Raw genomic sequence first — 13,342 nt, 5'->3', positions numbered from 1 at the left:
AAACAGTGTTTCTTTCTGTTTTAGATTTGCATTGATAGCGCTTTCACTTTGAGGTGGTGTCTTTTAATTTAATTTAATCATTCTCTTTGTTGTTCTTTCATTTCAAATGGAAACTTTTCCCAACGATTAAAGTATGCCTACTAATTTTAATCAAACAAACTGCAGGAAATGTTGCATTTTAACAAAAAGAAATTCTACTGACTGAAATTTCCTCCTCTCACATCTGTGTCTGTTTCCTTCACCTCCACCAACATACCTTTCCCTTTCTTAAGAGGCATTGTTTTCTCATTAGGACGAATACAGACTTCAGCGTGTTCCGTATTTGGTGTTGCTGTTCTTTTAATTGGTTAGTTGGATTGATGGGATATGTAGTCTTTCGTAACTTGGCTGCTGGAAAAACAAATGACAAGATTGGAAGCATAATACGAGCCTTCAGCCTTAACTTGTAATTCTTAATCCCAGGTATAAACTGGAAATAAAGTGCCATGGTTTGTAATTTTGCTCGTACTGCCAGAATATCTTTGTGGCTGTGCAGTATTTATGACTGTCCCTTTTGGCTACAATGAAAGGGCTCTCCATACCTGGCCATTGAGGACTGTCATTACTAAGATGGCCACTTCTTATACCTGTTTGGTCAAGTCAATTTCAACCTCTCACCTAGCATATTATCACTTGTATTTGTTAACAGGCAGTAGGAAAAAAGACCATGATCCCACTGATGTGTACAAGATCACATGATTCCTTTAAGAAGCAGAAAGTATTACCCACTGAGAGCTGCCACAAACAGATCCACTCTTCCCATACCATGGACAGTCCTTCCTGTAGTGCTCCTACTCACATTCACACAAAGAAGGATCTTTGACATTACCATACTGGGCACTTAACCTCAAGCTGCTTTCGCTCTGAAAATATTGTTGATTCATAAGTAAGAAGTAGTACTAACATTTATTTGTTTACTTTTCAGGATGCCAGCTTTCGATTATAACTGGTGGTACTGTCTCTTCTTCATAGCCTACATTATAATCAACACTTACATATTTATGTCTGTGTTCCTAGCTGTTGTGTACAACAACTACAAGAAGCACCTAAAGGTAATTATGACTGAAACGCCTAAAAAAAATGCTCTCTTGGTGTACGGCTGCCGTTTAATTTTAATAGAAGAGGGGCTAATGTGGTCATTATTTTCTCAGTAAAATGTATTATTAATAAGACATTTAGCGCCTGATTATGAGTTTGGGGGTGCGTTTCTTGGTCTGCCACACCGCTGCACCGCCCAACCCGTGGTCGGGCCGCCCGCTATATTGTTTCTTGGGTCTGTGAAATAAACAACAATTTCTCAATTGGTATCATTAGGCAGGACAGTTAGATAAGCATGTGTAATACATTACATGAAAGAAAAGGAGACTCTCAGTAGGTTTTTGTTAAGAATGTGTGCAAGGCATCATATATTTGGAAACAAAGAACAAAGGAGAATTACAGTTGTGACCGCACTGTAGGCAAAACTAATTTGCGTGAACAACCCGAATTGTACTTGGTACTCAATTGTGTTCGTGACACAACGGGTGGCGACGCAAGTGACAATGTGATACCAGCAAGGAACGGCGTAAGGTTCAATAGTGAAAATATATACAGTGAATATTGTGGTTCAAATCAATAATGCGCAATTTATGTAGACCATTTGAGAACAGTTTCTTTTGAACCACAGGAGGTAAACGCCATCAATTGCGCTGTGAGGTCGACGACGTTTCAATCCAGTGATTTAGGATCATCTTCAGGACCGGGTTGGCATAAATTGGACGGTGCTGGGGTGGTGAAGAAAGCTGTGCCTAAAGAGACATTGGCGCTGCCGAAGGATTCAGCGTGTTGAACTGTAATTGGTGTGTCTGGAGACAAGGATAAGTGGCTTGATAAGGGGCCGTGTCGGGAGGGACATCGGCGATGTGGATGAAGTTGGGATCCGACCGGCAAAAGCGAAAGCTCGGGTACTATGGAATCATGGTTTGTCCAGCGTAGGGCGGCAAAGAAATCAACCGTGTCCCGCCACGATCGTGTGTGGTGTTTCTTGGGGCTGGCATGGGTTTTTTTTTCATTCCCACGGCGGTGCCTCAGAAAATGGGCACCTCAATGGGTACGCCAAAAATGGTTCCTGCACGGCATGGTCTATAAAGTCCATGCTGTGCAGGAACTAAGGGTGCATTCATACAGGGGGGGCTCAGGCACCCCTTGGCCTACAGGCGGTTCCGTAGGGTCCCCTTTGTTTCCTCTCTGCTACGGTTTTCATGGAGGAGGAACCGCCTGAAACCCGTGGGGGAGAGGAAACTTATAATATGCTTGGTGGGACCTCACTGGTCCCACCAAGCATATTGTTGCCTCTACACCGCCGCACCACTCCCAAGGAATGGTGGTTCCTTGGTGGCTGCAGAGGGGCAATAGCGGTCCGACTGCCTTTATTGTAATAGGGCGGTCGGAAGACTGCCACCCCCGCGCCCCAGTGAGTCTGGCAGTTCGTGAATCACAAGACTTGTAATCGAGCCCTTAGTAAGACAATAATAGTCATCCTTAATGTAGGTAAGCATGTATGTACAAGATTGATATGAAACTATGTAGTAGAAACACTTGTCTTAATGTGCTGTTACATTTAATTAGCATTTGTTTTTGTTTTGTGGGCGGGCTAGAACTTTGTGTTTCACCATGATACGGTACATAAATACCGAATTTTAAGATCAGGCTTCTGAAATATTGTAGGAAAAAATATTGACAACCCAAAAATCTACAAGGTAATCTATTCTTACCAACATGCACTTTCCTCCATGATATTTTGGTTGGAGCACAATGTTTCTTTTGTCGATATTCTGACATACAACCTTCAAAACAATTCAGAATTCAAAGGGTGAATGTGATATTCTCCCACCCAGCTCATGAGATGGAGTACCAGGCTCAGTTTACAACTATACCACATGCCATTCTCATCTCCACTTGTGATTAATGAAAGTTATAACAAATAGAGAGCTGTAGCATATCTATCTATAGACAGTACATCTCTCATTCCATCAGCTATTGTGGTATGGTTCCTGCATATTGTTCCTTGATATCGTCTGACAAAAATGTGTCCTAAATATTTTTAATAAAAATATCCCTCAATTGGAGTTAGTATAACATCAACACCAGATGAAGCAATATTTTTGTAAATGATATTTATGTCACAATATATATGTTAACAATATTCTGACATACTCGCCATAGCTGCCCCATTTTCACTGCTCTGCAATTGTGCAAAAGACCTGATTTTCCTTTGGTGATGGAGTCGCAGACTGACATAAAGACAAGCTAAAACATCCTCCACTCTAACATATTGTAACTTGCAATTGTGGGACTTAGTCACAATATTCACAGACTTACTGCCAAGAAAATAATGCTGAGAATATGCATAAAGGCTAGACCCCCCTAACATGTGCTTCAGATAATGAATCAAGATGTTAATGAGGTGGAATCGCCAACAAACTCCTTTTTTGGTTATGCTTATAAATGCCCATACAAGACTCTTATGATAAGCCACAGACCTCTTGGAAGAGACAAACCTTTCTACTAATTTTCAAATTACATGCACTGCTCAGAAACAGTGTCATACACCATCTGAAGAAACTATAACTAGTATCAAAGTAACTTTAGGCCACGAGTTATAGTTTCTTAACGTAAGTATAACTATAACTGCTGAATTTCTAAGGTTTTGTGTGGGGAAAATGTCTACCTAACTATAACGTCCCTGTAACCTTTGTTACTTTCAGTGAATTTATAAATATTTACTGAAAAAACAAAGGTTAAAGTGATGGTATAGTTAGATGTTGAAATGAAGGAGGGACTAAAGTTAAAAAATACAAAAAAACACTGAAATTAGCCAGTTATAGTATAGTCCGTTAACTATAACTTTCACTCCCATCGCCTACTTATGGCCTCTCATATTATCTTGGGGACCACAGTATTAATTGGTAATTTGAACAATATTGTTCTGTAAATGTAATGAGTGATGTCATCAGTTATGTCATTTAACATCCACTAAGTATTATAGTATGTGAGATCATAAACCGCGCATGATAGGGTGCCATTTATAGGCACTTGACTAGGCTATAAAACTAGAGGAAGCATATTTCAGTGTTTATTGGCTTTTTAACATTATTTTTTGCCTCCTTTCAATATTTAACCTTTGTTTCTTTTAGTGAATCCATGCACGCCTGGATCACGATTGACACTTACAGGGAGCCCTATCCCCAGAAATACCTTACGGTACTACTTAGATCATTTTACAAAATCAAGCTACTGCAGTTACGTTTTGGTTTATGCCAAACCTTAGAATACATCCCCAAATGGCAACCACAACCTTTGAACATAAGGTGCAGACTTTGCATATTACATGAAGAAAGCTTGACATTTTATCAATCTGCCCGATCTTATTAATGGAAAGAACAATTTTACTGAAAAGATTTTTTAATATGTATGCTATTAGATCATGTTGGCACACTTTACTATTCTGTATGAAAGGGGAGTTCCCACAAATAATAGCTGCTTTCATAAAATTTTATCTTAAAGCAGAACAGCTACTGACAGCAAAAGGTATGATGAGTGTAATGTAAAGATGGCTCCATAGTGCTTTCATGCAAACAGAGTATAATATGATCTTCTGTGATGCTTAAATGAAATTGTTAAAAACGGATTCACAATACATTAGAACACTCCATTTTTATACTCAATTTTATTGATTTTCAAACGAAGGAACTCAAGTGAAAGAAAATTTACAATTAAAACACAGCACATTACAGCGATGATAAGCAGTAACCACATTATGTCCTTGGAATTTAATATGCTTTACAGTCCATGATCCCATGAGGCCACACACAATAGACCGCGCTAATGGAGTAGAGCGTTTTTATTCTATCTGACCTAGCCATTTGCCCCAAACCTTGCGATGTTTAGCCGGGCATCCTCTGGCTTCGTACAGAGGTTTTTCCTGTTATTAGTACACTTTTTAATGTTTTTATCTGTGTAATGTATTATGGTTTTTATTAATTGAAATAAAATTACCTTTGACGTTATAGAACTCTTTTAGTGAATTCTTAAATTTTGTGATCGTATTCTTAATTGCCCTAGGGTCCAACCCTCCACAAGTGTCCAACTCCTGCTATTCAAGATCCTAGGCCATGTGCAGCTGGGGTGGCTGCAGGGTCTGGCCTATGGCCAGATTCTGCACCTAGTCCTGCATGCGCCCAACTACAACTGCGCACAAAGGTTGTCTATCAAAAGTTTACTATTTTACAATTACGGACTGTTAAGTGACTGAGAAGATGATAGGGTGAATAAACAGATGTGAAAAGGGCATGTTGTATTTATGAGGATATCGCCCTCTTTGACTAATTTTTAACCACATTCAAAATACTTTGTGCCTCAAATTACCAAAAAACCATACTCACACTTATATTTTTTGCCCACTGCATTAAGTTCTCGATTCTCATTTACTTCAGCCTGCTCCTCAGGAAAGGCTTTAAATTCAACCCCTTCTATTACAACTAAATGGTGTTTAGGAGTGCTTCAGTTTTGTTGTGTATACAAAATGTTAGTGTTTTAGTTGTTCCAATTTTGTTTTTCAAGCAATCGAAGAACATCTGGCAGGAAGTTTTACTGTTCGAAGTAAATGCTATACCAGATTATCAGACTTTGTTCTCATGTGGCTGAGGAAGATAGTGTGAACTTATAGAAAAAGTGTTCTCATTTTAGCATCTGGAGGACATGCCATAATCTCTATGAGAAAATCGGGAGAGAAAACTGTTTTATCTCAAACATGGTTTATCAGATCCCAGGAGAGGATCAGCATTTTTCACAGGGTAGAATCACCTTAGAATACACCGTAATTCCTAAAACTACTACACTACCACCAACAAATGTTTTAAATTGTGACTAAAATCTATTATCACCCTCCATTGGTTCCTCTTTGCGACTTAGAAATATAGGTTTTCACTACAATGCATTTCAATAGGGATCATGGCCCAGAGTCCTGTAATGGCTGCCACAAAATGTTGTGGCCAGTAAATCAAGAGGATCTCCCTTTGAGACTCCACCACGTGCTTCTGGGGCACAGGATATGCTCAGACTGCCACTGTAGATGATTTTCTAAAGTTCATTTTCAGGGTGATGGGACCTTGGGCCAGATGTACAAAGCATTTTTCTGGTCACAAGCTGCCAGATTCGCAGAATTGGGTCATTTGAGACTGTAAAAACTTTTTAATATGTACAAAATTCAAAATGCGATTTGGTAACTTGTTGCCGAATTGCATTTGCAACTCGTTATTTGGAAGGGACGTGTTTAGGACGTACCTTCCAAATATCCAATCGGTATGGCATGTATTGCTGTTGCTGCCATATTCCGGTCTCAAAACTGTAAGACTTTACTCCTTCCCCTTCGAGAATGTAAATAAAAATATTTTTTAAGAGCAGGCAGTTGGCCCATGGTCCACTGCCTACTCTTTGAAAATGGAACTGCATAGTTTCCTTTTTCCTTTTTGAATGCATTCCATTTACCTTTAAGGAAAACGGTCTGCATTTAAAAAAAAAAAAAAGAGAAGATTGCTTTATCAAAAAGCAATCACAGACATGGTGGCCATCCCTGTGATGGCTGCGATTCCTAATAGGTCGCAAATTGCAACCTACCTCATTAATATGCAAAAGGTAAGTCCATTTGTGACCCACTAGGATTTGCTAGTAAAACTCAAAAGAGTTTCACGCATTAGGAATAACGATTTCCAAATTGCGAGACGATGAGAATCGCAATATGGAATTCGGTATTCCTAATGTTATTACATGTAGCCCCTTGTCCCCGAGTTCTGTAATGGCTGCCACAACATATTGTTCATGTTGTGGGCTGTCAATCACGATGAACAGTCCCCGTTAAATTGACCAATTATTGCATATATCAACACCAACAGTCTAAATATCACTACGTTTTTCTGGTGAATAACCCCATCATGCCTACCCCGAGTACCTTCTTAATTGTTATTTCTTGAAATCTACTGAACAAATTTACACCAAATAATGAAAAATACACTTTATGAGTAAAATTCCAACTTTCTAGCAAATTTAGAGAATTTCTACTCACCTGAGTGTTTTCTATATCAGAGGGCAACATTTCTATAGTAATAAAATGGGAAATCAATGTTTTGGTTTGGGGCTCCACCCCTCTTTTTCTTGGTCTTCGCTCGACGGATCAGGGTAAAACTTTCTGTAATGGAGACAATGTGGAGGAACTATTTTTTTAAAGTTTCTTTCAGATTTTTTGATGGCACAAAAGGTACTAAGAAACAAAATGCCTTGCCTATGGAAAGTCTGCCCTAACTATAACTGCCACTAGATTAATATATACATATATATGTATTTCAATATATATGTGTGTTTGTTTTATCTGTATTCAACAGTATTGTGCATACTTGTCACAATACATGTACTTTTATAGCTACTCCTCCTATATCACTCAAGCTGACGATCTTGCATTAGCAGACCAGGAAAGGGAAGTGGTCGCCAGGCTATACACCGTAATAAGGAAAGATAACACCAAGATAGACTTAGCAATAAAATAATAAGGGTAAACAGATTGTGCCAAAGCACTGTCTGTACATGAATGGGAAGGAGCGTTGAACATGATAAATACAAAACCCAGCAACGCTAGGTTTCCTTTTTTCATTTAATCATATTGCAAAGAACATATATTTTTTTAGTCCAGATTGAAGGAATGCAGTGGGACAATGCTGTTAAAGAGACTATCCAATCTGAGGATATAACACTGTACAAAGGAACAACATTATTGGCATGTGAAGTAATGCTATGTTAAGTACTTGCTGATAGGCACTAGAATCATCAAACCATCTGAATATGCGATAAAAAGTGTTTGACCACACCATCAAGTAAACAGGCAGACTTGACCTACAGGCTGACCAGAATTTTCCAAACAAAAAAAGAGGACAAACCAAAGAAATAGAACTACAATTTAGTAGTTCGCATGGAAACAAATGAAAAACCATTATAAAGCAACTCCTGCAACCCCTCAAAAAGTATAGGACATCCTTTGTACTCTTCCAAACATTCTCATGAAAAAATATGGCATTGCAAGGCCTATCAGATATCGATGTAGGCAAGCTGGTGGGCCTAATCACACAAACACTGAACAAAGAGACGTCTAGCTAATTATCTCTCAAATGTGGCTTATCTGTCACATCAACAAACACTGACAAAGCCAATAGGTCTCGCCTCGTAGACTTATTTTCTATGCTAATACATTTTGCTGACACTGTACAGCATTAGCAAATAAAAGTGACATACAAATACTCCACTGAATTCCACCAAGAATTTCACCCTGAAAGTCTATAATTCTACATTCTCCATAGAAAAGGCAGTGCCTCTTTCTCATGGACATGTGATAAAGCTACAGATTATTGGAACATGGCGGCCAGTCAGTAGCTGGTCGCGAGTCGGCTGTTCTCCCATCCGCCCGCTAGCTACCACATCAAAAAGCCGATGCCTGCCTGCAAGTTACCGGGAACCTCTGGGGGGAAAAACCCAGGGATTATGCCGGACTAATACCGGAGTGTAAATAATTTCGGTCATTTTACCACATCCGATATATTTGCTTCCTCTATCACCGGCGGTGACTAATGGAGGTTCGGCGCCTGCGTTGTCTCCACCGGAGGAGCTGAATCGCTTGGCCCGGCCTCGCTTTTTTTTTACGCGGAAGAACAATTAGAGGGTTTTCTGATAGTTGCCTCCGATTACCCCCTGTATTTTCAGCACTCTAGCGTAATTCTACCTCGTCCGTGTGTTCCCCAGTGTGTTTATAGACATTATCAGCCCGAATGTGCGGGGGAGCTGTATTATTCTTCCTGAGGGCAGTAGGGGCACTGTCAGAAAGCAGGCAGGGTCAGAAATTTCAATATCCTCAGAACCCTGGCCATAGGTTGACATGTCTTAGTGGGCGTTTAACCAGCACGATTACGGATAATTCTATTACTTTCTCAACCTTTAACCCCACCTGCTTTCGTGAATACAGTATTGAGTCTAAAACAGCAATAACTATTCTGGGCTCAATTAAACTTGGAGGAGAGTTGGCCAAACACTGGGGTCAGTCGGACACCACGGATAGCCTAGGGAATGATTCTTCCTATCACCATATGGAGGCAGAAAAATCATTTTCAGGACAATAGTGTGATCAGCCTGGAAGAATAAAAGGGCAGTTAAGGGGAAACCCACATAAGGGGCTTCTGTTAGGTATAGACACTACCGGTCCGTCTCTAGAAGGGTCTATCATTGAGCCTGCACAAGGTAGAAGGTACAAACTGAGGGCTAGAACCCTTTTAGGGAAAGAGCTCCCTTTACACCCCTCTGCGCAGCTAACTCAGTCAGCACAGCCCCCCCAGATTGCTAAGCCCGTAGTAAACCACTATAAAAAAAAGATAATAAATCAGGGAAAATAACCCCCGTCAAAAGCAGAAAAAAAGACAAAAATCAACCCCTCCTAAAGATAACACCCTTACTGAGGTCCTATTTTTCGGTGAAATCCCAGATAAATAGGGAACAAGACAAACAGGCTATGGCACAGGGGGATAAACTGTCGACCTCAAGACCTGCTGTCCCACTCTCAAATAGATTTTCCATACTAGGTAAAAAGACTTCCGATACCTGTGGGATGGAGGGGATAGAGGGGATGCAGGGGAGCAATCAAACCGAGGGGGGAGAGATGAGGGGTGCCTCTCTAGATGGAGGGGTGCCCAACCCTGAGGGCGCAGAGCAGGGTGTACAGCAGAGCCCCGTTACGATACAAGGAATGTTAAAACACCTATCGGCAGAGATTAGCGTCCACTTTTCCACCTCAGAGCTTAACCAGAGGAAGATACAAGAGACCTGCTCTAACTTAGAGGAAAATTTGACAGCACTAACAAACCAGAAGGAGATGTTGTAAAATAAAATGGAAGAAATGGACCTGGTGGTTAAGGATAACTCTCAGGAAGTAGTGAGGCTTAGGGAGCGGGATCTCTCCGATAGGTTGGAGAGATTGGAAAACACTTCGAGAAGGAACAATATAAGGATTTTGGATCTGAAAGAAGGACTGGAAGGTGATGATCTCAAAGCCTATGTAATAGACATTTTGATGAAAGCATTCCCTCAGATTGCTTTAGCATCAGTCTGGGAAACTGAAATTCAACGGGTTCACAGAGATCCCTTTAAGTTGAACCCTGCACGAAAGAAACCAAGAAAGATCCTAGTCTTTATTCAGTCCTATCTTATGAAAGAGCAACTTCTAGGGGCTGCCCTTAAACTTAAAACCATACAAGCTGGAGATGCCTCTTTTAGGATTCGGTCTGACATATCTAAGGTAACAGAGGACAGAGGATGGGAATTAGGGAAGCGGATGGAGGCTCTAAGAGAGCAGGGTGCACAGGTGCAGTTGAGGTTCCCTGCTTTCTTGAAAGTCCTCTGGGCTAACAGAATGTACAACTTTAGGTTTCCAGAGGAAGTGGATGGTGTTCTGAGACAAACTAAAAATACTTGCAGCTCTTAGGTGTGGATTTATGCTTAAGAAAGCTTGGCTTTGATGGTGTAGCTTTTTCTTTTCTTCTTTTTTTGTTTTTAGGACGGGAGAATTCCGACTCATAAGGCAATAGATATTGCCAATGGTCAGACAGGGAGGGTTCCCATGGGAAGGTTGGAGGGGGGTGGGTGGGGTGATGGGGATTTCTTACATGTTTGTTGGTGGGGAGCATTGGGGGGGAAAAATACATAGCTTAATAAGGCACTCATGTGACATAATGACCTCCAGTAGCAGTCAGAGTAGTGAGTGGAATCAGGCAGAAAATGGTGGGTAGTCCTCAGTATGGAAGAAAACAGACCTTGGGGCTTCTAACCTGGAATGTTAACGGTTTGAGGGTTCGAAGAAGGCAGCGTTTAGTCCTTCAGTACCTGAAAAATATCTCAGCTAGTATCATTCTGATTCAGGAAATCCATCTTATGCAATCAGAGTGCAAAGCACTATTTGGAAGACTGGGATGGGTGGATAAGCTTATAGCTTCAGATCAGCTATGCTGTTCGAAAGGGGTAGCAATTATACTCCGCGATAGATCTTATTAAGTCTCAAGTGGGTGACCAAGGACGCTGGGCTATTGCTGAGATTAAGATTCAGGGCTGCAAATACACCGGAGTATCCTTTTATGGCCCCAATGAGGATGACGTGGGGCCTCTAAATAATCTGTGCATTGCGCTGGCAGACTTTGAGTCCCCTCTGATAATGGGAGGAGATTTTAATGTACTGTTAGATAATAATTTAGACAGATCTTCACCACGGGTACAGGTCTCTGCACCCCGTGTTAAAGCCCACCTTGTGTCCACTCTTAAGAATTTAAATTTGAGTGATGTGTGGCGGGAAATAAAGGGCCAGAATAGGGAATATTATTTTTATAGTAAAAAGAGCTCACGTTATTCCAGGCTCGACTATATATTCCTGGATCATTCGGAAATCGATAAAGTTATCCTAATAGAATATCAGCCTATCCTTATTTCGGACCATGGAGCCGTAGCCCTTATGTTAGAATTCCCACAAGAATTCCCTTTGAGAAGGTGGACCCTAAATAGGAGATTTTTACTGCAGTCATCTACTCCAGGTTTTTTGAAGCTTGCAACAGCCTGTTTTCTAAAAGATAATGTGGGGTCGACGTCTCTGAACAATGTTTGGGATACATTTAAGGCCTGGTTAAGGGGTACATTAAAGGGGGCAATATCGGGTTGGAGCAAGGCAGAGAGGAAAGATCTGTCGGATTTAGAAACTCAAATAAAAAAAGCTGAAGCTGACTTAAAGTTTAGGACCCCTCCTGGTAAAGTCTATGAAAATTTAGAGAAGAGACTGGAAGAGCTGCAGCTACAATTTAGACTCAAGTCGGAGGAGATTCTGATCCAAAAATGGGAAGTTAGCAAGATGAGAGAATTTGAACAAGGGGAGAATTGTGGAAAAATATTAGCCATGAAGACTAGAATTGATAGGTCTCCCAATTATATAAAAAAGATTAGAGTAAACGCCCAAGTAATTGATGCCAAAGATAAAATAGAGCAGGCTTTTGTGCGGTTCTTCCAAGAGTTATATCAAGAGGAAGAAGCTGCCGCCAAATTAGACATTGATAAATGGCTTATAGCTAAACAACTGCCAAAACTCTGTGAGGAAAATCAAATGTCTTTAAAAGCAGTAATTACAGAGAGTGAGATACTGACAGTACTGGAAAAAGCTAAGAATGGTAAAGCTCCCGGTCCAGACTCAATTCCGACGGAGGTTTACTCCCTGCTTAAGGAAGAGCTTGTCCCTGTCTGTTTGGAGCTATTCAACGATATTTTGGCAGGTGGGTCTCCCATGCCGGCTTCTTGGAGCGGGGCTGTCATAACTCTGATATTAAAACCAGGGAAAGACCCAATGCAATGCCAATCGTAGCGGCCAATCTCGTTATTAAACGCTGATTATAAGATCTTTGCAGGGGTACTGAACACTCTATTATCCAAGATAGTAGGTACTATCATACACCAAGACCAGAAAGGTTTTCTCCCGGGCAGGCAAATGTCAGAACTAGTTTACACCTTTAATAGGAGCAACAGACTTAGCAGTTTCACACGGTCAGCCACTTTCCATAATCACGGTTGATGCTGCCAAAGCCTTCGACCTTGTGAGCTGGGTCTTTCTAGATAGGGCTCTGAAGTATTTTGCTCAGATTTTGGTGAATGGCATTTATCTTCCACGGTCAGAATTGGTTGAGGAACTAGGCAGGGCTGCCCACTATCTCCTATTCTTTTTGACTTGTATATTGAACCTTTCGCACAAAGCCTACGGCAGAATATAAAGATAGCCCCTTTTGTATCGAACGGGTTCGAAAGTAAGGTAGCTCTTTATGCAGACGACCTGGTCTTATTTTCTTCAAATGTTGAGGTCACTCTCTCAGAGCTTCTGGTTGAGGCCCAGCTTTTTGGGAATCTCTCAGGATATGAGATTAATGCAGAAAAAAACGAGATTATGGCCTGGAATATCCCTGATCACAGGAACACTTTTGCAAAACAGCTCAGATATCTCGGAGTCATAATCACTCAAAATCCTGATAATATTCAGAAAGTGAACCTAGACAGGGTTTCTAAAGAGGTGGATGTCTTATTAAAGAGATGGCAGAGTATCCCACTCTCCCATTTTGGTAGAGTTAACCTTGTTAAAATGTGCATCCCCCCTAAATATACCTACTTATTTAATAACATACCGCTGGAATTTGCAAGGGCAGCCCTGCTCAAA

At 40.8% G+C, this 13,342-nt stretch overlaps 1 protein-coding gene across 1 annotated transcript in view; it reads left to right on the top strand.

Annotated features, from left to right (window-relative positions):
* LOC146820941 (two pore calcium channel protein 1-like) overlaps positions 1–13,342 on the top strand; it is a 653,069-nt gene that overhangs the window by 332,662 nt on the left and 307,065 nt on the right. The window contains exon 8 of the mRNA XM_085609765.1: positions 965–1,091. Within this exon, the coding sequence (XP_085465891.1) occupies positions 965–1,091 (127 nt within the window). The remainder of the gene's footprint in view (positions 1–964; positions 1,092–13,342) is intronic.

This window comes from Triturus cristatus, chromosome 6, assembly GCF_964204655.1.
Source record: "Triturus cristatus chromosome 6, aTriCri1.1, whole genome shotgun sequence".
NCBI classification, from domain to species: Eukaryota; Metazoa; Chordata; class Amphibia; order Caudata; family Salamandridae; genus Triturus; species Triturus cristatus.
This window is presented reverse-complemented; position numbering and strand designations above follow the sequence as displayed.